This window comes from Pavona decussata, unplaced genomic scaffold (assembly GCF_977016875.1).
Source record: "Pavona decussata unplaced genomic scaffold, jaPavDecu1.1 SCAFFOLD_11, whole genome shotgun sequence".
In the NCBI taxonomy this organism is placed as follows: domain Eukaryota; kingdom Metazoa; phylum Cnidaria; class Anthozoa; order Scleractinia; family Agariciidae; genus Pavona; species Pavona decussata.
In genome coordinates, this window is record NW_028145434.1 from 1,227,108 (window position 1) to 1,253,025 (window position 25,918).

At 38.8% G+C, this 25,918-nt stretch overlaps 1 protein-coding gene and 1 long non-coding RNA gene across 3 annotated transcripts; both read left to right on the forward strand.

Moving 5' to 3' along the window:
• Positions 1–54: 54 nt before the first annotated feature.
• Positions 55–24,433, forward strand: LOC146488108 (PH domain-containing protein DDB_G0267786-like). 2 transcript variants are annotated; one of them, XM_085121407.1, is made up of 16 exons: positions 115–389; positions 2,724–2,866; positions 3,759–3,887; positions 4,523–4,637; positions 6,766–6,924; positions 7,292–7,386; positions 8,404–8,508; positions 9,395–9,557; positions 10,198–10,280; positions 11,229–11,333; positions 12,284–12,436; positions 13,844–13,969; positions 19,124–19,231; positions 22,388–22,499; positions 23,338–23,603; positions 23,664–24,433. In XM_085121407.1, the coding sequence occupies exons 1-16, from the start codon at positions 341–343 to the stop codon at positions 23,790–23,792; spliced, it is 2,040 nt and encodes a 679-aa protein (XP_084977533.1). In that variant the 5' UTR covers positions 115–340; the 3' UTR covers positions 23,793–24,433. The 2 variants fall into 2 exon arrangements, with proteins under 2 accessions (XP_084977523.1, XP_084977533.1); XM_085121397.1 differs by having other exon boundaries at positions 55–389; positions 23,338–24,433.
• On the forward strand, positions 10,308–10,685 carry LOC146488109 (uncharacterized). Its single transcript, XR_014866944.1, has 2 exons — positions 10,308–10,391; positions 10,534–10,685. It is a non-coding gene; the product is annotated as an uncharacterized LOC146488109 (long non-coding RNA).
• Positions 24,434–25,918: the final 1,485 nt, after the last annotated feature.

Here is a 25,918-nt window from a genome sequence, read left to right on the forward strand (position 1 = left end):
TGCTAGCACCGACACAACGATAATTTTATTCTTTACGTTGTACCGCTGATTATTTATCACGGGCTCAGGAGGAAATGAACCCCTGATTATTTTTGTCTCAAGTTCTGGGGGCACGATATCTTGTAGCTAAAAAAGGCTGTTTTGTCGCGCAATCCCTTCCGCTACATGATGTTTCAGCGCTCCACCCCCAGGAATGCTCGTATGAGCTGCAACAGGATCTTGTACTTAGCTGGATTTCGCAAGGCGCGTTCCCTCACATTTCCGATCTCACGATTAGAAGTCAGCCCTTCAGCACTTGAAGCTACGGTTATTTATTCAGGAGCATCAAGTGGTTGTAAAAATGGGAAATCTGTTGCCTCTTGATTCAACGAAGAAGCAGCAAATCGAAGGTAAGTTTTGCTTTTTGTTCACGTGCGTGAGTTCTTGCACGGAAGCCAGCCTGCTTAGCGCTTGCAGTCGAATATAAGCTCAACGCAAACTTTTGCAATTGAGCATTGCCCGTGCCTGAAACATGGCATAGTTTTCCAATCACAAGCGTCATCATATATAAGTTTTTATAAAAAGGCTATCAATCGCTAGTTAACAAAGAGAATGTAGGGTTAATTTATGTACAGTGTATAATTTCTCGATCGGTCCTAAAGTATCAACTTAAATTAACCTTACAGGGTAAAGCTTTTAAAATTTCCAGTCAAAGTCTGGATCTCAGAACTCCTGGATTCCACTACCACTCCATTAACTTTGTTTTACAAGTGAAAGAAAACTGCTCAAATTAAAGGCATCTGATGCCTCGTATTAAATATCCAAACATGTTGTGTATGTACAGTTCTCCACAATTTCATGACCCTCAGTAATGCGATAGTTTGTAACATTATCCATGTACTCTGGGTGGGCTACTTAGTTAACAGTTGGGCATTTTAATGTTAAGTTAGCTCTGGCTCTGAAGTATAATTTTGAAAAGGCAGTGATTTGCACCTGAAAAATGCTATCTATTTCCTTGTATGGTAATTTTTTTTTTTTGATCTGGAGGAAATGAGTCAGATGTGCACGCACTGTCTGTACAGGAAAGTTTTTGATAATTATTTATCCCACCCATATCAGTGTTTCACATGCTGCTGTGAGTGAAAAGTTAAAGAGTATCATGCAACATAATAGAAACCTATTTATTTGCAGCAAAGTGATTACTTGTTACTTTATTATTTTTCCGAAGACTCGATTCCATCCCACAAATGAATCTACTTATCGATATGTTATCACAGCCATATCCACTTTTAGGCCACATGTACACCATTTTTTGTACCTGTTTTGTGACCTCGGCCCAGTTGTTCAAAGCCCCATTAAAACTAACCCTTGGTTAGTGTGAACTTTGATTCAAGTTTAATTTCCAATCAAAAATGTTCAACGGATTCAGTCTCTTGTTTAATACAAAAGGCACATAAAGGGGGGTCAGTCATTTTAAACCTGTATTATACCTGCCAACTTTTTCTGAGTCAAATGCGTGAGAATGTTGTCTCATCATGACTGGGATTTCTGAAAACGTCCGAGCCACTTCCGAAGATTTCCGACGATTTACCGAAGACTTTAATACTAATGTTGCCAATGATGTCCAAAGATATTCCGACAACCTTCGAACACATTAATACGATTCAAATGGATTGTAGACATTTGAAAGCTTTTGCAATTGTTATATTAAAGAACAAAGAAATAATACATAACAAATCTGAAATGGAATGAAGTTTTTTTAGAACAGCTCATCCAGATTTGTGAGTCAGGCGTGAGAAATTGTAGTCAATGCGTGAGATTAATGTGTTTAGTCCACAGGCGTGAGACTCACGCATAATGTGTGAGGGTTGGCAGGTACAGTGTATAATATAAATTATTATGCAATATTTCATATTGGAATTCTTGAATTTTAGTTTCAATCATAACTGTCAAAGGTAAGGAGTATAATTTTCCTTCCAACCAATTTGTAGTGGGATAAATTTCTTCTGAAACTTCTTTTGAGCAGTGTGGTAGAACTTGTTGTTTACTTTTAAAGGTATTGTAAAGCAATTTGGATGAAACCTTTGACAAAGTCATCTCATAACTTTCCAACTTTAAGTAAATAGTGTCATCGATATGTGAAGGGAGGTGTTGTATGCTTTAATGTCTAATAATCTGTCTCCATTCAAGAGAGATTGCATCAACAATGCTCATGACCACATGGTAACACCATACATGTACCCTATCAGTGAGTCCAAAATGCCAAAAGCTATAGTCAATGTCAGACGAGACCTGCTCAAGAACATTTGGTCAAATCTTATATTTCTCCTTTTTCTCAGACTATAGTAACGAATACTGCCCAAAAGGAAAAAATATTTATAAACTGATTGGAAAATTTTTAAACTTAAAAAAAAAAAAAAAAATTAACCCACAACATATCCTCCTTGCCATTTAACCAATCAGGTTTGACTTTACATTATCTACCCACTTATTCATTAGTCTCCACTACACGTTGGACCAGAATCTCTTCTCATCCTGATTCCACGGCAAAAACCTTACTGTTCTAAAGTAATGTATTACTTTGTGATCAAAGCATTAATATGCACACTTTGATTTGTGTGAAAGACCTGCATCTATGTACTCATTAGATGATACAGTTTTTACTGAATGCAGATATAGGAGTTAGAGGAATTAACATTGTACATGACTACTGTTTGCAACTGTTTTTTTTTTTTAATTTTTAGACATTGCAGAAGAGTTTCTGAAGGAATTCACCCTAGCTTTCAATACAGCATATGGAGTTGAATATACAAAGAAAACATTGAAGGAAATTGATGCTGAATCTTTTGCAGAGGAAAAACCAGTTTATCAATTATTACATAGACCAGTGAGTAATGTTACAGGTTTCATGTATGTGTATAAATTATTAAATTTTAATCTCTACAATTAGCGGTGAGAACACACCTAAAGTTATGAGGCCGAAAATTAAGACATCAAGAACAGTGTTTCTGGAGGTGTAAGAATGGCATTACCTTTCATTGATATCATCACTTTTGTTTGCTAAGATGTGGAATTTTCACCGCTGTTAAACCCTTTGAGCTCCAATATCACTCATTATCAGCAAGCATTATTCTCCTCACTGTTCTCAATGTATTCCTTATGGTACACCACTTGGAAGAATTTGTTTTAAACATCAAGACGTTATATCTTTTAAAAATTATTATAATTATAATTATTTATAATTATAGATTAAGGTAAAATAATTGAAATAAATTGTTGTTAGTACATGTAATATTATCATTATTAATGTTTAATTACATGTAATAATCTATTCTCCAAGGTTATTTACTTCAGGTAATGTAAAGATTAACAGGGAATCCAGAAGTTTGTGTCACACTTTAAAATCATGGTCTGGAATAAAAAAGCTGCGGGTGTGGAGAAAAAAAAGTATTTGACATTAAGCTTGAGGCTCAGGCTCCCAACCCTTGGTCTGCTTGTTTTTTTTTTCCTCCAATTTCCCCCCCCCCCCCGCCCCCCTCCCTAACCACCTCCCACCCCTTCCCCGCTTCCCAATCCAATTAGAATACTTAAACATTTGGACCTCTGGAATATAACATTATTATAATAAACTAATTAAAATTATAGTTAATTATTTGACTTATTTCAATAATAATTTGTGTTAATTATTAATTTTATTGTGTGGGAGTTTTAGTAGCTGTGGGAGTTAATTAAAACTAATTTATACCAGCTAATAAAAATATTCTTGACTACTGTTTTAGTGGGACAGCTTCAAGCATCCGCTGAAGATGGGATACTTGACAAAAAAGGGAGCAGTGGTTAAGAACTGGAAGAGGCGGTACTTTGTGGCTAATTCTGATTACTCTGTGGATTATTTTGAAAATGAAGAGGTTTGTGTAGGAACATTCCTGTATAGTTGTATGCTGTCTCTAATTGTTGGTGTGACTGTGGCATGACAGGGAGAGTCAGAGAGAGAGAGAGTGGTAAACTGCTTGTAATCATCATGCATCAACCCATTTACTGTAGTTTCTCTTTGGTGCATACAGCAGACTTGACTAGTTTATCTATAGCATTTTACCATAGAGACAATTTCAACTGGGTGCCTTACAAACCATCCAGTTACCCACAACTTAGATTAAAGATTGTATACAAAATATCCAGACCCCACAAACAAACACAAAATCATTTGGAGGGATGATTTCCAGGAAGGGAGTTAGGCGGGGGAGGGCTGCCAATGATAACTTTTCACTTTTTACGGCAGCTATAGGGATGGGGATATCTTTTAGACAATGTTAATATATTTGTAGAAAACAAAAGTGCCAAGTCATTGTCTTTCCATTAAGCATAACATTGTGCAACACTACAGGTATATACATTAGGTAAAAATGTTTCATCACATAGTCATGCTTCTGTTTACATTTCTCGAACATTAGTTCATCAGGGTGGGATGCAATACCAAGTTCTTGTTGACTTTAGACTTATCAGTGCACTGTACATGCATTCTGTATATTATCTTATTTAACAGGCTTTTGAGAAAGGTTTCAAACCCAAAGGCACTATCTTTCCTTGTGGCTATGAAGTTCATGCAAATATCGATGAAACAATGGCAGAGAGACTCAAGAACCTTGCCAAAGTTATGGGTAAGTGTGGTAGTTACAAACTTTTCAGGGGAGCAAATAAACAGGGCTTCTGATATTATGCGATGTTGCGATTTCGCATAATTGACCTAAAATCGCAACAAATCGCATAATTCATGAAAAATCGCAGAATTTGTACAAAATCGCACAATTTAAGAAAAAAAGAGCAAAAATCTCGCTTTATGTTAAGTTCTCCGATAATTTAAGCGTTATGTCAAGGAGTTTTTTCTTTCTAAAGGCGTCCAAAATCACCTGGAAGCGTTCGTTTGTTGATTAAGCGAACAAACAGGCATTCTATGCTTCATTTTACATGCTGGGGACCTGGTGCTGGTTTTCAATATTAAACAAGTGATCATTGGCCCAGAATAAACGATCCTCTTATGTGAATACACCAATAACAATCATTGATATATTTTTAAGATGTCATTTGATCCCTTCAAACTTGCATTCTTGCAATGTAGGTATTGGCGTGAAAACTGCTTGATAGTCGCTTGCAATATGTAGTTATTTTGTTTTAATTGAAACAAACATCCTCATTATGGATAAGTTTGTTGTTAAAACGCCGAGCGCTTCTTCGCAGGAGAATGAAAGATCGCACCTTCCTGTAAATATTTCGGCAAAAGACAGGGCAAGAAAGTACCCGAAGGAACGTTTCATGTTGACGATGGTCTGTTGTTTACCCTGCGAGCAGTGTCTCCTTCGATCTTCCTAGATGTTTTGCACTTCGTGCAACATGGTGGTTGATCATCTTCGAAAGTTTGTGGTTGACAATCACATTGAAGCTGAGTCACACAAGCGAAACGCGGAAAAAAATGCGGGTGGGAAGCAAGAAACGCTGACTTGACCAAATTAGCAATATCTGATTTCAATAATTTGAAATGAGGCAACAAATGATTTATTTCAGCTATTTCTTCATTTCTCCGTGCTCTAATTGCTTCTTGAACAGCAAAAAATGGATTGTGCTCCTCTTAGACCTAATAAAACAAGGTTAAATTAGCTTAAATGAAATCGCATAATTTGCCCCATAATAGACCTTTCTTGCCACATAATGAGACTTAAAAGTGCCGCATAATTTCCAAATTTTTTCCGCACCCTATCAGAAGCCCTGAATAAAGTGCTGTGGTGAGAGCTTTTGCCTCCCTCCAGTACGTGCATGTGTTTGATTCCCAGAATTGATGCCATATTTGTGTTGAGTTTGTTGCTGGTTCTTGTCCTTGTTCAGAATCTTTATCTGCGGGTTCTCCAACTTTTCCAAATTTCAGTTTTGTCAGTTAACAGTGAAAAGAAGTCTGAGCTACTCTGAATTTCCTCTGAAATTCCCATAATGATTTATTTATTTATTTATTTATTTATTTATTTATTTATTTATTAATGACTACAACTTCCTCAGTTATTTTTTTATTTTTTGTGTTTGTTTTCACATGTACTAATTAGACCTACTAAATTATTTATTCCCCACTGGGATAACACAATTTAAATTTTAGGCAAAACAAAGTGGATAGGGTGGTAATTGTGGGGAATTTAGAAATATGATCCAAACAGGTTATTTTAATCAACCCCTCAAAGAAAGTGGTAATTTTGGTCTTCTGTGGCCATTTGACAACTATAGGTAACTTATAGCAGTAAGTTGGCAACTCTGAAATTGCCAGTCCAAGACTTAGGTCAACATGGGACCAAAAATGGTCTCAACTTGGAGGTTGTGCAAGATGAGATTCCACGTCTCTTCATTATGGAGTACAGTACATCATCTTAAGCCTGGTTTACATGTACGACGCAAGCATAACCATGAGCACAAGTATAACAACAAGAATGTTTACACATGCGATAAGCAAAAGCATAAGGGGACATATGCAAGCATAAAAGCATAAAAATTTGCTGCCGCCATTTTGCAAATGGCAACCCATGAGTAACTTGAAAGTACACTGCCAACTTGTCACTGTTTTTCAGTTTCCTTTCCTTGCGCTTGTGCTCATGCTTGCGTTGTCCCGGTTTACACGTATAACACAACGACGCAAGCATATTAATGAAGTAATGGAACGATTTCCATTCTCTTGTGTTTATGCTTATGCTTGTATCGTGCGTGTAAAACCTGGCTTTAGTGTTGTCTTTTTGCCTTCCAATTGTCTTGTAGGTGTGGATGAGAAGGAGGTTGGTGCTCCCGAAAAGTTACCAGAACATACATTTGAGGTGGGCCACTCAAGGAGAAGGTCTTATCTTATCACAGCTGAAAATGAACAAGACAAAACGAATTGGGTTGAAACGTTTAAAGTTTGCTGCAGAAAAGCATATGGTAAGATAAAGAAAAGTTCATTAAATTTTTAATTAATTATTTTACCCGATGTCTCTTGTCAGAAACAATGATGTCATCATTGGAAGTCAAAGCTCTAGAAGTGTGTGGAGTTACATTGTACATGTAGCATGCTCCAGTGGTTTTAAGGCACTCGTGCGCTCTCGGGACTTGAGCAACTCGCTTTGACTAAGGGCAAACGCTGGAAATGCCAGCGGTCAAATCCCTTTACAATGGCAAAATACCGAATAATAACAAAGGGGTGTTTTAATGAGTTGGGAGATAAAGAAGAGGGCATGGTCATTCTCCTACAGTTCATCATTGTGATGCAAATATGTTAACTGCAGATGCAATTACGCTTTCCTTCCAGGATTGAAGAGTGAAGATCCTGTAGGCCGTGCAGCTTTTAAAACAGCTATCTGGAAGACATACTGGAGAAGTAGAGTTAGCGGCACTGAAGAACAGGTTGGTAGGTTTCTGCAAGTACGGTGTGTAGTGCAATGTATGTCAATGAGACCTGTGGAGTTCCTGTCATTGTCTCACTGTTGCTATTGCAAACTTTAAGTTTATTCTGTACTTACATAGTCTCTCTCACATTGTGTTATCCCCCTCCTAAATTAAAAAGGGCGGACTGCGAATACCTTGGCACACGCTGCTAGTTCTTACATACAAAGCGCTTAATAATCTGGCTCCAGATTACATATCTGAACTCTTTTGCCCATATCTACCATCACGCCCATTAAGATCTGCTGACCAAAGGCTCTTAGCTACTCCTCGCTATAACACCAAGACATATGGAGCGAGAGCCTTCTCTGTCTATGCTGCCAATGCTTGGAACTCCTTGCCGCTTCAAATAAAGAAGTCCGAGACATTGAACTCTTTTAAATCTTCAGTTAAGACATATTTATTTCGTAAATTTTATCAATTAGAGTAGGTTTTTTAATGTGACTATGAAGTTTCTTTTATATTTATATGTATTTTTCTCACATTTTATAGAGTTTTTAAGCATTGAGACTTAGTGTAATGCTTAATTATATATTATTATTATTACTATTATTATTATTATTATTATTATTATTATTATTATTATTATTATTATTAAGTAAAACTCCACGGATCGTGGAGTATTTTCTTAAGTGATGCGATTGATTTTCGTCTTCATTTCCGTTCTGTTTCTGAGATCAAAAACGGTAACAGTAAGTTGAAGTTTCTCCGGCAATAGATGTACTTTCGTGATCTACCGTTGGTGTTGGAGCAAAATTTTGCAGACGTGGGTGAAAATCTGCTGAAACACTTCACAGCTCATAATGAATTTCATACGAACTTTCCTTTACACCTTCGTCTCCATCTTCCTTTCTCTCCCCCCCCCCCCCCCTACTCCCCTCACTGTTCCTCAGAGCTGGATGTCCACCTTGAAGCATTCGTTACAAAATACTAGTGTTTAGTAAGGAGGAAGGTAACACGAAATGTTTCTTTCTTCAGGTGCTCAGTGACCTCCTTGTGGAAAGAATCAATTACCGAGTGATGTCTTCTGTGTATTCAGAGATTAAAGGTGGATGGACAATGAAGCAAAAGATCAGAGAGCAGGTGGGTTTTGAGAGATAGTGAATTTTCATAATACGTGTAGACAACAATGCATTCATGCATTTTGAAAACTGCTAGAAACAATTTTGCAAATGCCCCATAATATTCAGGACAGCGCGCTGTTGAAATGCCCCATGGTACAATTAAAGAAGAAGTTTTCTTCTTCTTCTTCCTCTTTTTTTTGTTTTCGCCACTTAGCTCATCATCATACTGGTAGGGTTATACCAAAATTGAATTCAGATTAAATGAGGATAATAAGACTGTTGTGAGCTATTAGTAGGGACTTTAAGAAACCACGACTGCAACGGCAACGAAAACGTCGCTTTAAAATATAAGTTCGCGTTGCTTGTACTACTTTGCGATTATTCCAATTCGTTCAACTAGTACAATGTGGCCGAACTATCCAGTAACAGAACAGGTGGGAACGTCGTTAAAGTTGAGATAGAGAATGGAAAATGTACCGTCTTGTACTCACGTTCTCCACAAAACCTTGAATTTGGTTATTTCACGTTGTTGTTCGGCCGAGCACGGTGAAAAATGTTCCAAAACTTATAACGCACGCGCAGGGCCTTTGTTTTTCTCATTAAATCGTATTGTTTTCTGACGTTTTCGTTACCATCGCCGTTGTAGCTTCTTAAGCTCCCTAATTATTCTTCAAGTGACCGTTCTTCTTGTATCTTTCATGTTATTTGGATGTCCTTAGAGTATACAGTTATATTTACCACAAATTTCACACCTTCAAAGCCACAATTGTTACCAGGCGATCATGTACTTGTCACCCGTCTCTCTGCAAGAGTTCAATCGGCCATAGATTTGGCTTCACGACCGATCTGAGCAATGTCCGTATTGGACTACCCTCAGCTGTGTTATTTTTCTGTTTGTTGTTCAGGTTGTGAAGACTCTAGACTCTCTTGTGATGGCCATGGTGATCCCAGCTTGGAAAGGAATGCAGGAGTCCTCGCAGCAGATGAAAGGGGTTCTTGAGCCAGCTATCAAAGACAAGAAAGATGAGCTAGTTGCAGCGCAAAGGAAAGTCATGTGGGATTTGTCAGGTATTTGATAGCAGATGATACCCACACTGAAACTGTTAAATTTGTGCCAGTTGTTTATTCCATGATGTAGAACGTGTTAAAGTGCGAAGCAGTCCATATTATTTGTGTTGCCTGGTCTTTTGAACACGGGCGGAACGACAAGTCAGGCCTCGTTCCCAGACGGAATAGGAGAGGACCTGGAAAGTCGCAAATGCATATCTGAAGAATAAAATGAGGCCGCCTGGGAATCAGAATTGCCATGAAATCTTGACTGAGCATGCGTACATGCTCTGTGACGTAAGCGTTTACAAGTTGTGTCGTCCACACGAGAGTAGATAAACGTGCATTGTTGTGCGTTTACAAATTTATCCACTCTGGTTGGCTTTTTGGAAAATATCCGTTTACAGAGATCGTTTACGTCGTTAACGTGTGGGCGAGAGGGCTAAACACACAAAAAAATATATACGTTTACGAACGTAAACGTATACGTGCGGACGGGGCCTTAGAATCCGAAACTTTATTTGTATTCTTATTTTCCTCTCTTTCAACCTTTTCCACGTACCTGCCTTTGTCGATTTTTGGTGCTTCCACTGAGTGGCACATTTTAAGACTGCTGCATACAGCATGTCTGAATTCAACGCAGTTTTTCGTTTTTCCTTAGAACTGCTGAAAAGCACAATGGAGAAAGTTATGGCCGACATGGAAGAGATGATGAAGGAGATAGTTGAACTGCTAAAGCCCAAAGTGAGGAGCGATCTACCTGTGTTATTGATTTCTTCTTTCTTAGCGAGTCAAAAGAATACGGGTTTGTAAATTAAACGGAAGACATCTATCTGTTCGTAGGGTTAACCCTCCGTGATAAAGGACGGCGGTTTGGCCCCTGACCAATCAGGACACAGGGATGATACCACGTGATCAAAAGAAACCAATCAGGATCGAGTATTTGAGTGCGTAGTGACGTCACAAAATCTCTTTTTAGAATGACGTGATTGGTTAGGGGCCAAACCGCCGCCCTTTACTACCAGCCTCGGATCCTTGGGCAGTATACGAACAACTCTGATAAGAAGATTAAAGTTCTCTTTGCTTGACTGCAACTTGGAGGGGAACCCAGCAAGGGAAAATGTAGCGTTGCATTTTCTGATCTTTTTTTAAAATACGAAAAAAATGAGGCAAGGCCGAAAGTTTTTGGAAAGCTAATAACTTGGTAAACGTTTCGTTAAACTAACATCCGGACAACAAGACTTCGTTGAAAACCTGTAATTCAAAGCCCGATTAAGCTAATCCTGGGTTAACGTGAACTTTGATTCGAGTTTAATTACTAATTAGTAAAGTTCTTAAAAAAAAGTTTTCGTTCCTCAGTTTTGACTTAGACGTTTCTTTACCATAAGCTTAAATTAGACTTTGAAACCATTTTCAACGAGCGAGATGAAAACCTCAGTTAACTTTTAATCGTGGATCAACTTTAATCGCCTTTTGAACAACCGGACACTGAACGTTTCTTGCACTGGAATTGTTTAGCTAAGGTATACGTATAGGCTACCTTTAGGCCTAATTCAGTCCTAAATCGGTATTCTAAGAACAACAGCATCATGACAAAGTTTTCACAAGACAGATAATAAGAACTAAGGTAGCGCTTTTCAATTTTGTGGTTGGACGTTCCTGATTTTTTTTTTTTTTTCACGTCTGTTGAAGATGGAGCAAGGCTTGGCAGAGCTAAGGAAAATCTTTATAAAGCATGTGGACAAAGTTATGGAGGAAACCAAGAACACCAATGAAGTCGAGTCATCCTTGAAGTCGGTATGTGTTCATATATAACTGGGAATAATTTGTTCTCAGTTTGAAATGGTTCATTCCGTAATTTACTTTTGTTGTGTTGGTTAAACTTATTTCTTCGAATTGCTTTCAACCACTCAGTTGAAGAATACTCGAGTTCGAATATCTGCGTTCTGCAATGTTAAAATCCTTCAAGGCAATCTTCTGATCTTCGTGGTTAACATGTTTTAATGCGCCGGACTAGATTCTTGCATTGCGCGCGTGAAAGGCTTGCGTGGAATTTTGCTGAATGCTTGGATTGCACGAGTTGACGCTTGCGTGCATTGGCAAATTCGTATGTACGGTGGAAACTACAGACCTGTGAACAACAGACTAAAGGAGATTTAAAAAGAATGTCCCTATATCGATAAATATGTTATTATTTCAATAGGTAAAATCGATCTTGAATGTCACGTCGAACTGGAGTGATGACTTAGGCGGATACAGCTGTTTCGACAAAGGTTGTCCAAAACAAGCGTAAAAGCGTACACGACAATGCCGAAAGGTAGTCTGGGAAATACCCAATAAATTTCAATAAAAGTTCAGAATCCATATTGCCCGCCATCTCAAGTCTTCGCTGCACGGTAGAGGCATTATGGATTCTGAGCTTTTATTGAAATTTATTTGGTATTTCCCAGGCTACCTTTCGGGATTGTCGCGTACGCCTTTACGCTTGTTTTGGACAACTTTTAACGAAAAAGCTGTATACAACTATATGTCCTCTCAGCAAAGGAAAACTATCTGCAACCATGAAACTGAAAGTTGCAAAACCAGCCGCCAGTCTACTCCCTTTCTCCATTTTATCAGCAAACCAAACAGCGCCTCTCTACAACAATCAAAACAGTTGACTTATAAACAGTACAGTTCTAGATTTCTTGTTGTTTTGTATTGGTCATGCTGTTAATTAGTGTTTTTTTTTTTCTTTTTTCTCTCAGTTCTTTAAAAAACTCGACTATGTTCCTCGTTCGGGGTTGTATGATGCCGTGAATTGTACAGTTCATGCCAGTGATTTGCGTAAGTACGACAAACGCATCAACAAGCTGAATGAATATGCAGTAGTGGATGTGGCAAGGGACAAACTGGCACAGGTGAGTGGTGTTAGTAAACTTTTGTCATGGTCGATATGGTTCGTGAATCAGCGTTTGGGACTGTGGTATAGAAATTAACGTCTGGAGAAACTGCATGGTGTTAACCTGTGTTAAGTCGTGGTGATAATGGTGGTTTTGTTGTTGTTGTTGTTGTTGTTACTGTTGTTGCTGCTGCTGCTTCTACTGCTGATGTTATGAAGAGGAATTAAATTGTTGTTTGTGACAGCGGTGTGTTCAAGAGTCTTTGCACCTCACCCAGTCAAAACTGCCATGCTCGAACAGGACGAAATAGATGGTGGTCTCTGCCTGCACCCCTTTCCTCAACCTCAAAAGATGGTGTCTTTATTGCACAGCCACCCCACTATCCAGCAGTAAAAATAAGAATGAGATTCAAACTTCACTTTTTTTGTTTATCTAGCAATGCTGACTCTTTTACCGGAATATTTATGTGTCAACTCGAATTTGAAAGCCAATAGAATTTTGTCTTTAATGTTCATGAAGTAGCTGGTGTCTTCGATAACCCCCTACCCTAGACAAGGTGGGTCCCCTTCGAATAAACATTTTATGACCAGTTTTTCCCTTACTAAACTTTTGTCATGGTCGTTGTGGATTGTAAGTTCGCGAATCAGCTTTTGGGTGAGCGGCGAAGAAATTCAGCAACGTCCGGAAAAAAAACTATATGGTGTCAGATCGCGGTGATGATGGAGGTTTTGTTGTTGTTGCTGCTGCTGTTGCGCCTCTTCCTGCTGTTGTTAAGGTTATGAATTAAAGGGGCAGTGTCACCGATTTTTAGTGCGCCTTTGAATAGCGAAAATACATGTTTGTATCGAAAGAAATGTTTTAATAATGTTTCAGTATTGTTAACAATTACCCTACGCGTAGACATCATCTTGCAGTTATTATCTTTTGCTGCGGATGGCTTGGTTCAGATGGAAATGGATTACAACTTGAAAAAATTGGCCAATTTTTTCAAGTTCTTCCTCTGTGTTTTGGTCAAATTGCTAAAACCTGATTTATAGTTTCTTCTTTGTTGGACAAATTACTTAATATTTTCCTCCCGGTGCTCTATGCAAATTTCATTGTCAGAGAAAAGGTTCTATGTTAAATATTTGAGTAGCTACAATATATGACTAAAATACAGCAAACTCTCCGTGACAGTGTCCCTTTAAATTGTTGTGTCAAGCAGCGTTGATTTCGAGAGTCCGTGCTCCTTACCCAGATGCTCAAATCACTGGTCTACTGTGAGCTTGTCGGGACAATCCTCGCCCAAATCCTAACGCGCCTAAGTCGTATGAATTATTAACTTTTCTTAGTGTACAGAATGATGTTTTGGGGCTGCTTTTCTTTCCAAAGGAATGCTGCTCATATGCTTTGTGAAAACAACTCGAAGTGTTTTATTTTCTACAGCTTCTGGATTCGGCCATGTTTACTTTTGAGGAGCGTTTTAATGATGGAATCTCTGGCACTGATGCAATGACGAACGGTGAAACTGCTTCGGATCTCATGAAGGTTGTCAAGGAAGAAGTACTTATGGTAGGTAGATTTCCGCGCTTTAGACTTCACCATGCATATCGTTTGATCCTTCAGTACCACGAACGCACAATTCCAAAAAAAAAAAATGAAATTAACGAAAATAAATCTCAAACTCCATTTTTAAACAAAATATTTTGACTGCGATCAGCGCGACATTTTTTTTTTTATTCATAGCAACGACACATACAAACAATACTACGTTACATGACTATTTGACTTACACTACTATTACTACATTACATTACATTGCTTGACCTACTTACAGAAATTGTACTTACATTGCTTGTATTCTTTTTAACTAATTACGAAATAAATACACGTGCTACGTCATCCTGCATACGATGCTAACACAACACACACACACATACACACACACGCACCCCACCCACACATACAAGAGATAATAAAAGATTCCCCTTACTCAACTTTCATACTTAAAGTGCTTCACGCATCGTAGTTGCTGAGAGTGGTCCACTTAGCTGTATATTTTTCGTAATTAGAATTTCTAATGGCTATTTGTCTTTCACATTTGATCTTGCTGTCTAGTAAGGCTAGAAAGACCTTTAAATTTGGAGTCTCAGACTGGTTTCTTGCAAGAAAAACATGATATTTAGCAATAAGAAGATAATGGTTTAACGCGTAGAAGGTGGTCGTTTCAGGTTTGTAACCGTACAGGATTTCAGTATTCCTAGGACTAATGTTGTCAGAGCGCTTAACATTCCACCACATCATTATGTCTTTCCAAAAGATTTTAACGTCGGGGCATTCGCAAAGCATGTGAATAAGCGTTTCGTTCGGAAAGAGGCAGCGTTCACATTCTGGAGAAGCCTTTATATTCATTTTGTAAAGAGAGTGATTAGTGGGTATGATGTTATGAATTAGTTTAAATTGGAAGCTCCTCAGTTTGTTTTCGACTGTGACTTTAAAAGGAAGCTCGTATACTGCCTTTACATTCAACCCTTGTTTTCTAAGATTGATTTCAACGATGGGGGGAGAAAAGGATCTTTCTGCAAGCATCACACGGGCTTTTTTTGTAGAGGAGATGTCAAGGGATGGAACTGGTTCGTTATCGCCGTTAGTGAGATTACCTACGATTTCGCTTTTCCAAATTTTAGGGATTGCCGCAAGAACACCAGCATAATCGAGAAAAGTAGAGCGAACGCTATATTTGCATTTGAAGTTTTCGAACGAAAGGAACTGACCATGGATGTTTAGGAGGTCGCTTATTTTCAAAATGCCTTTATTAGCCCATGATCTATAATAAAACGATTTTCCGTTTATCTTTATAAACCGATTGTTTCAAATGACTTCTTGTTTGTATTCATTTGCGTTACGTGGGTCTTTCGAATTGAGCTCTTGCCATACAGCTAAAACGTCTTTATAAAAAACAGAGAGATTTTTGAGGTCGAGTAATTTAAGATCGTAGTTACATTGAAATAAGAGAGTTCCACCGACCTTACCTAAAAGCGAATCAAGGAGGGCACACCGATGGCGGTCATTTGCTAGACAGTAACGATTAACCCACGAAGTCTTGAGCGATTTAACAACGTCAGCAAAATTGAGCATATTAAGACCGCCGTGGCTTATTGGGCCGGTCAGAGTTTTTCTTTTGACTTTATCTGGCTTAAATTTCCAAATAAAAGAGAAGATATTGCTATTGACTTCTTTTACAAATTCTTTGGGAACATTTAATACGGAACAACTATAAACAAGTTTGGCGAGAGCTAAGTTTTTGACGATGGCAATTCTGCCTAAGATCGTTAAATGTCTACTTGACCAAGTATTTAGAACTTTTTTGAGTTTGGCAAGCCTCTCGTCGAAATTGCTTTTATTCCCAACCTGAACATGATAAGGAAAAGCGATTCCAAGCGCAATGACGTATTGCTTCGGCCAAGAAATGCCAAAAGGTTCTTCTTTGCCTAATCGGCTTTTCAAAGGACCAAGCCAAAGACACTCGGTTTTAGACTTATTGATTTTCAAGCCGCAAAGGTCACCGAACTGATCGAGAAGAGTTAGTAGGGACACCGCGGATGAATCGTCGCGAATGAAAGCGGTGGTGTCGTCAGCGTACATACTGAGTTTAGTGATCTTATTTCCGTTTTCAAGTCCTTTGATTGATTCATCGATTCTTATTTGGTGGGCGAGTGGCTCCACAGCTAGAACAAAGAGTAAGCCTGAAAGAGGACAACCCTGTCTAACACCCCTTTGGAGAGAAAAAATTCCGAGGAGTAGCCATTATTTACAACACAGCTAGAAATGTTGGTGTAAAACGTTTTTGATCCAGTTGAGGAAACCTGGACCGAAATTCATAGTGTTAAGCACTTTAAAGAGAAAGTCCCATTCTAAAGAATCAAAGGCCTTTTCAAAGTCAAGGAAAAGTATCATTCCGTCTTTGTTTTCATATTGTTCAATTATATCCGAAATTAAGTGAATATTTTCACCAATAAATCTACCTTTGATGTACTCAGTTTGATCACCGTTTATCAAGTACGGAAGTACTTTCTCTAAACGTTTGGTTGCTAATTTGTAGTCTGTGTTTAGAAGAGAAATAGGGCGCCAATTTTTTAACAGAAGAGGATCTTTATTTTTTTGGGGGATCAGGGAGATGATTCCTTGACTCTGAGAGATAGAAAGTTCTCCTAGTGAGGCACTGTGATTGAAGCAGTCTATCAAAGGACCAGAAACATCGGGCCAGAAACGAAGGTAAAATTCTGCTGTTAACCCATCTGTGCCAGGAGTCTTGTTAGGTTTAAACGTTTTCAACGCGGCAAGGCATTCCTCTGCGGTTATCAGACCTTCGCAAAGGTCTTGCTTTGTGCTGTCGAGTTTTGGTAAGGATTCACAATCGAAAAAGGTAGAAAAGCGTTCAGCTGAAAGCTGGTTTTGAGAGGTGTAAAGCTGATTGTAAAAATTTTTCATGGCGGTTAATATAGTTTTTGGATCCTCTACAGTGCTACCGTCAGGTGTCTTCAGCTTTGTTATATGTTTCTTTACATAACTTCTTTTTTCTAAGTTAAAAAAGTATTTGTTGCATTTTTCTCCTAATTCATACCATCTAGCCCTACTCCGTATAATAGACCCTTTAGTTTTTTGCACGGCAATTTCATCTAATTCGATCTTGAGTTTTCTAGCCTTGTTTACAAGGGAGCTATTTTCTGGGGTTTCGTCGATACGTGAGTTGATTTTCTCTAGCTTTTGGAGGAGGTTCAATTCCGTACTTCTTTCAGCGTTGGCTTTCTTTTTCGCAAAACGAATTGCAAATATCCGGATCTCCGTTTTCAACATTTCCCAAAATAACCTTTTATCAGCAACATCCTTGTGTTTTTGGGCGGCGTGTTTGATGATGAAGCTCATTTTTGTGACGAAATCTTCATTTTCTAAGAGTGAATTATTAAATTTCCAGTAGCCTGGGCCTCTTTCTTCTTGTTTGTCTTCAGGCTTGATCGAGATGGTGACAGGGGAGTGATCTGAATCATGATAGACGGAAATGTCGGTTTTCGAAACGCGGCATAATAAATGCTTCGAGATGAGCCAGAAATCCAGTCTACATTTGATTTTTCCGGAGCTATTTCTCCACGTAAACTGTGTATCATGTGGATGTTGTTCTCGCCAGGGATCGACTAGGTCATAGTTGCAACGGAGTTCGTCGATCGAATGTATTACACTTTTTTTGAATTGAATGTCTTTACCTCCAAATTTATCGGAAGCGGACAGTGGGCAGTTAAAATCTCCACCAAAAAGAATTTTGTCAGTTTGCTGGCCACGAATACAATCGGTTATCTTCTGAAAAAATGAAATTTGCTGGTTTTGGTCGTTTGGGGCATAAATATTAACGAGGCACAATTCGTCTTCGTTGACGGTGGTGTTTACAATAATAAATCTGCCGTTTTTATCCGCAGTAACATTCGTCACCTCTTTACTGAGCGAGGGACTGAAAAGAATCATAACACCTCTACTGTGTTTTGAGCCGTGCGCAAAGAAAACGTCGCCTCCCCATTCTGCTCGCCAAAAATTTTCCAAGCTGGCATCGCTTTACGTCTCTTGCAGAAAAATTACATCAAATTTTCTAATATGAAGCCACCGGAAAAGTTTTCTTCTTTTGACAGATTTGTTGAGGCCTCTTGCATTAAGAGAAACAGCATTTAAGGTCATATACACACTAGATTTATGAATTTCTTTCTAACGCAATTCATGAACCACAGCTTGCAACGTTCGATAGCGTTTAGCCTTGCGATGGAAATGTTTTGTGCAGATGGTGCGCTGACAACAATTTACAATACGTTGAGTAAGGCGGGTACAAATCACGATGAGTACAACAAGTGTACTATGGCAACTAACACTTAACATAATAGAAACACTAATTAAACTGCGAAGCAGCTTATTGTATAGAAGGGAATAAGTGCCATTTTTTAAAGGCATGTTGAAAAGAGACAAAACCCTCCTACAAAACTCTCCGCCAAAATTTAAATAATTAATTGATGAAGCGAAAGGGAAGCGAGGGTTTTGAAAGGGAACGTTTGAATAATGTTATGTTACATGTGGGAGAGGGTGGGAAAGAAAAATATTTGATTATAACCTAACGAATATTGTCCAAATCTTCGACTTCATATACTCTATGTACTTGATCGCTTTGGGACTTCCTGACGAAAATTTTGCCGTCAGTGGTCCAGGCGCTATGCCAGTTGTTGATCTTTTTAACTTTTCTTACTTTAGCGAACAGTTCACGCCTATAGTTAGTTAAGTTCTCATTAATATAAACAGCTCCTGCATTATGAAAATAGTTGTTTAGACTTACTGACTTCAGGTGCTTTTTGGATTTATAGAGTTCATTCTTGGCTCTGTATGATCTGAATCGTACAATGATTGGTCTTGGACCGCCGTTAGATCAGCGCGACATGGAAATTTTGCTCGAGAGCTTTCATTGGACGGTCGGGCTTAAAAGGATTTGTCCTCAAACTGACAAGTTTTTTTAGCTCGCTGCATAAACAGAAGCTTACGATTCAAGTCTTGCTCAGTACTTGTAGCTTCGTTGCAAATGGTCAAACTACATGTACAGACTCTAAAGTTATTAACACACCTTGATTAATTGACTGACTGACTGACTGACTGACGGACTGATAGATTGATTGATTTGCTTCCCCTCTTGAACAACAGAAATATGACGAGGATCAGAAGATTGTACTTGACGAGTACCTGATGGGAGCCATGATGTGCATGCTGGTACCACACACCCACAGTCTGACCGATGAAGTTTGTAAACCGGTACGTATAATCAACATAGAGGTACCGTAAAAAGCTATTATTAAAGACCTTAAGATAGAGGTTTTTCGGCATTTCCCGCAAACCGCGAACGTCAAGAAGTCATGTGACCAGTGGCTTGCCGTCAGGTTTGCGGTTTGAGATTCACGTTTGTACGTCAAGACCACGCTCTAGAGGTAAGTGATTTACCGCAAGTTTTTTTGCACCCTAAAACATCACAATCCCACGTTTGAGAGGAAACACTACTTTTTAGAACTATTTGGCTTATTAATTATCGAGTTCTTTTTCATAGAAACGTAATTTTGAAGACGATTTCTCAGCTAAAATAGAAGTGAACGAACGAATGAATTGAAAACAAACATGGCAGCCGGCTATTTGTTGCTGGAACTGTTTTGCCAGCCGGATTACTTTGTGGTTAAACTACGATAAACAAAGTAAAATAAAAGCAGATTTCTGATGATATTTGAATGCATACCAGAAATAAGAAATCGAGATCTTCATCGCTCGAAGACGAGCCTTCAGAACTGCTATCATCCAGCTGCATAACGTCCAGCAGATCTTTGTAGTCTTGTCTGATTTCAAGAGGGTCAGTGATTTAGTATTCTGCTCTCATTAATCAATAAAATCCAACAAACACATCAAAATTCACATCTCGCCTTCGAGCAGCAGCCATCTTGTTTTTGTACTAATTTCTCACCCGTGGATCTTAAGGACGTTCGCGCGAAAATGTTTTAACATTGATTTTTTTTTCAAACTTCTGCTGCAGTTAGTCTATGAATTGCTTACATCTGAAATGCCAAAAAAAATGGGGGTCACCGACTTCGTTTCGGAGATATGACATCTGCAAGTTTGCGTTTATTTTGAGAAATCGGTCCTCGTCACTCGATATGACCTCACCGGTTGTTGATGTAAAATTTTTATAAACGAATCGCTGGAGACAAACTTCCATTGCCGAAGTTTATTTCAGAGGATCTATTAAACAAATAAATTCCACTTTTATTATCCCTAAAGCTACAACTAATATTTAACAATTGTATTTCCACCCTAGAAGTGGCACAAAATGTGCGGAGTTCGATCGCGCGTGGGTAGATAAATTAAAAAAAAATAATAACTTCCCACATTGATTTTTCTTTCGTTTGATGACAGTAAGCAGATATCTGTCAGAGAAGGTTAACCGTCTAAAAAAAATTGGGGGTCACCGACCTTTTAAAACCGCAAAATCCAGTTGAAGTTGTCGAAGACGTGAGAAACTTACGGAAGTCACGTTTTTGCGTGACAGGTCGGAGAAGCACTGGAACCTAAACAGGATTATCTATCCCATAATTCACAGCTTACGATGGTTGCTCGATCGTTTTTTGTTTTCGTTCGAGTCACAGGCAGCCCAAGCTCGCGTCACTAGAGAGCGTGTAATAATTAATTACTAGTGGGCATGATTACCTTTGAGTGCAAGCAGCCATTGAGAATTTAAACGCATTATAAGGCTTTGTATGGGAAATAAAATACCGTCGATTATGAAGTTTAAAAAACGCTAAATTTAACTTTCATTCAATAAAACGAATAAAACTGCCAAGTTCGCGGCGTCACTAGAGACACTAGAGAGCGTGTGATAATTAATAACTAGTGAGATGATGACCTTTGAGTGCAAGCGGTATTGTGTTACAGACAGCCGTTGAGAAATTTGAACGCATTATAAGACTTTGTATGGGAACTAAAATGCCGACGATTTTTACGCTTAAAAACGCTAAATTTAACTTTCACTCAATAAAATGAATAAAACTGACTCACCTCTGGTGTATTCTTGTGCGTTTTGGGGTTTATTTTGCCGTTTCGGGCGTTCTTTGAAATCACTGTCATTACCCTCATTTCAAAGAACGCCCGAAACGGCAAAATAAACCCCAAAACGCACAAGAATACACCAGAGGTGAGTCAGTTTTATTCATTTTATTGAGTGAAAGTTAAATTTAGCGTTTTTAAGCGTAAAAATCGTCGGCATTTTAGTTCCCATACAAAGTCTTATAATGCGTTCAAATTTCTCAACGGCTGTCTGTAACACAATACCGCTTGCACTCAAAGGTCATCATCTCACTAGTTATTAATTATCACACGCTCTCTAGTGTCTCTAGTGACGCCGCGAACTTGGCAGTTTTTGTTCGTTTTATTGAATGAAAGTTAAATTTAGCGTTTTTTAAACTTCATAATCGACGGTATTTTATTTCCCATACAAAGCCTTATAATGCGTTTAAATTCTCAATGGCTGCTTGCACTCAAAGGTATTCATGCCCACTAGTAATTAATTATTACACGCTCTCTAGTGACGCGAGCTTGGGCTGCCTGTGTTCGAGTGTGCTGTCAAACGTCTGATCGTGTAAGTTGTTTATTGTTATTCTACCTTCAAAACTTATACAGCTGTTTAGCCAATGCCAGGAAAATGCATCTATAGCCGTGAGCGAGGCGAAAATATGAGAAGTAAGCTTATTTATTTACCTAGAATAGGTATGTGGAGATTGATTGTACACGAGATTGGTGATCAATAAAATTGCTTTCTTGTATAAGGGTAAGACTTTCTCGTTTACTGTCAAAACTTAAAAAAGCCTAAGGTGACTTCGATTGACGAATAGACTAAATAAAGTATTGCATTTCAATTATTTTATTATATCGAGAGTCAAGTAAATATATTAATCTCTTGGCGCGAAATACCCGCAGGTATCGATGCCTTTTCTTGGACTTTTTGTTGTAAACCTAACCGGTCTAATCGTTTCACGTCGATTTTTCGTTTCAAAACTGTGCAACGGAGATGAATTTCCCCCTTTTCCCTCTTTTTAATGCTGTCACGTCGGCCGACATGTGTGTTTACCTCCGTCTTCCTCCGTGTATCGTCAACCATGAATTGCGCGTGACATTGCTTGGCGTGTGCGTTACCTGCGCACTAAAGATGCGCATAAACAATTAGCGCGAACGTCCTTAAGTCCCAAATATGGGCCGACGGCTAACGTGAAACCGCTAACCGCAAACCGCGGTTTGGCGTTTGCGGCAAGATGGCCAAACCTCAATCTTAAGGTTTCTATTCATTCCCTAGACGAGCCCAGGGAGGAGATAGATGAGGGAAGTGATAACCTTTCTCAAAATTAGGGATGATTCCGAACTTTGAATCTATTTCAGATGATCAAGCCCGTGGAACAGGGCATTCCGACGCCTCTCAAACAAGCCATCTCACTGAGTGACAAGTACGACACATATGTGGAGACTAGCATCCGTGACACTATCAAGAAAGGTGAGCTCTGTTTTGCGGCCTCCAGGCGGTTAGTAGCACTTCGCAAAAGTGATTCACAAGTTAACACCATCGAATTGTCGCTTCGTTGAGTTTGAACTTGTGAACTCTTGCGATAACTTTGATGATTTTAAGTTGTTTCTTGTCTCGAGGAAAATCAGTAAAGGTTGTTGTTGTTGTTCGCAAGTTGCCAATGATTTGGCCGCCCAGATCGCATCGGTTGTTTTGTTTGCTGTACTGCTCACATTGTGTTTTCTGTTTGAACATTCCTTATTTACCTATTAAATTATCACGCCTCAGAGATGCGATTTTCTAGTGACAAGAGAGGATGAGGTATCTTGCAAGTGGCTTACACCCTTAAACGCTGACGTCCCGTTATTTCCCTGCACAGACTACTTCGCGCTACCCCTTGCTACCTAGGCCGATAGATGGGTAACGGTAACCTGTTATATTAAGGATACTTGAAAGCAAAATGCTGCAGGAGGGTAGATGGTAGGTAGAGATTTAGAACCTTGGTATGGAGCTGGGGCGAGATATACAAAGCGTCCCCCGCCCCCACTCCCTAAGTTAACAAGTATTGTTCTTTTAAAACAATCGCCCAATGTTGGAATAGCATTTTTGTTTGTTTGTTTGTTGAAACATTATTCAGGATAGATCTTAACTTAGAGGATTCGGCGAATCTGACTCCAATATCCGACAGTGAAGGGAGTAGTAATGTTCCTAGTGGCTTGATCTTACTGAAATTGGGAACACAGGCCGATACGCCTGAGTCGTTTGACTCATTCTGTCCAGGTTTCATCTGTCTGCCTCTTTTATATGCGACTGTTGTTTTCTCTCACAGTTTGTGGAATTGGACAAGCTCCAACAGCACAGGCCAGCGGTGAACCGACTGAAGTCAAACAAGAACCTGCATTAGAGCCAAAGAAACCTGAAGAACCGAAATCTGAAGAAACGGTAAAAGACGCCGAGGAGAAGCCGAGTGACGAACCACAAGCCGAAGACAAGGCGAGCGAGGAGCCGAAAGCTGTAGAGAAGCCGAGTGAGACACCTGAAGCCAAAGACAAAGCGAGCGAGGAGTCGAAAGCCGAAGAGAAGACAAGCGAGGAGGTCGACGCCAAAGACGAGGCGAGCGAGGAGTCGAAAGCCGAAGAGAAGGCAAGCGAGGAGCCCGACGCCAAAGACAAGGCGAGCGAGGAGTCCAAAGACGAAGATAAGTCGAGTGAAGGTGGAGAGAAACCCTCGGAACCAGAAGGTGAAACGAAAGAAGAAAAACCTGAACAGACAACTGAGCTTTAAAGTATCTTTGAAGTACAATCATCGTTTAGCATAGAATTATCTTTTAAAGAAAGAAGATGTTTTTAGAGCCGTGGAAGTGATCGTCATTCTATTCGTTTAAAGTGTTCGCATAAACATTGAGGATGCGAAATCATTAGGTTCAGAGAAAGAACGGTCCTGACACAAGGGACAAGTGTCTTTGTAAGTCTTTTGTATGTAGTTAAATTGTCCCAATTGTTGCTATGAATTATGTATAATTAGCTGAAAGAAAAGTGTGTATCGTGATATCAAAATTGAATTGATTGAAAAATTTTTGCAAGATATACACATAGTGGAATAAGGCTAATGTTAATGGTCATTTCGAAGGTTATCTCGAGTTATTCTGTGATACTTTTTTTTAGATTTAAAATAAAAGGAGACCGGCGTTAGCATACCCAATGTAAATGACTTACAATATTTTTGTAATAATATTAGTTTCATTATCGGATTCAAAATTCATAACGTTATCGTAGCCTCAAATCCCATTTTACTCTCTAGGGGATCTTAAAGGATAAAACTTTTTGTGTATTTTCGAACTATAATTTTGCGCCCGGAGCGACGCTTGGCACCTAAAGAGAATGTACGCTGTAAGTAATTTTTGAAATATACCTGTTATGCTGAAACTTTTTCTGGTTTTCATTATCTTCTCCCATCTTTTCTGTAGCAAGGGCTAGTCCAGAACGTTAATCTCTCTTCGGCCCCCTTTCTTTCCCCCTTGCTCGGTTCATTCGCCTATATTTCTTTCTTGTTGTCGACAGCTCCTGCACTCATTATGTCAAATCGATTTCCTTTTTTCATTCTTTGAAAGATCGATCTTTGTTTGAGGTTGAATAGTGTTATTGGCCAACGTTGGGGAATGGCCCTGCCAACATTAAAAATGACGATGATGATGATGATGATGATGATGATGATGATGATGACAACATTGGTGAGTATGAATAAGCGTGGGCCATTTTGGGTTAGCGTAGCTAGGGAGATTCCTACCCGAAGGTTAAGGGGGGATTTTACCTAAACGCCATTTTTCCCCCACTTGACATTGCTTTAATGGAAATATCTCGTTCACGTTTCAAGCAATCCAAAAACTCTACACTCATCCCGTGAATCTGTATTGTGGGGTGTTTTGATAATTTTTGGGTGATTTTTGGGTATATTTGGGAGGAGATAATTTTTCTTGAAGGATTGGTAAAATTAAGAGAAATAAGAAATATTGAAGATTTAGTGAAGTTTTAAAATTAGAATTTTTGGTTAATAATTAAAAGACGGATACTAAGTTAGTACACTAGCAACTTGGGGTGCTCTTGCGTGGGTATCAACTGTCTGTTAGTGTTCCAAAAATCATTTTCTTTCTTCTATCCCTTCTTAAAACCTCTTCAAATTTCATTCAAATTTAGGTAGAATCCCCCCCTTAACTGGTTTTCCTCGTTTAGTCTCTAAAATAAGCAAACAATTATTATTACAATCTAAAGAAAGAACCCGGTTTAACTGCTGTGGTAAAAAGGTAACTACTACCGTAAAATTCTGAAAGTAACGAGGGTTGTTACTTTCGGAATTAGCAGCCTTTGGGGCTTATGTAAAGTTGGTGTGACGAGGTTTTTTTCCGAAATAAAAGACGGAAATTCGTTAAAACGGTTTCCAATTTTAATTTGAAAAGTAAGTACGTTCCTGTTACTTGCAATTGATGAAAATTTTATGGGTTTTCTTTAAAAAAGGCGCAACATGAACTGATGAAGCACGAATGGGCATTTTATAATGCTTTTTTGTACTGTATAAGCGATGCCTTGCCGTTGTTGAAAGAAGTATTTCGTTAACATCACGGTGTTTGGTCTGATACAAAATTTAACAAATCACAGCGTAGAGAAAAATATGTAGCAAATGCATCATGATGTACGTGTAGCACTTTGTTTCTGGCTGCAATACAACTAAGACTTTGAAGTGTCTCCGTTGCTCAGTTTCGAGTTTCTTTACGTGTTAAAGTCAGAAGACTTCTTAGGCTGTATTTGAACTATAGCAGTTGAAAGCATGCATTTCTAGAATCGTCGGATGTCAGTATAGTAGATAACAGAAGAGTACTCTCAAAATGGTATTAATATGCAGGTAACAGCATAAGT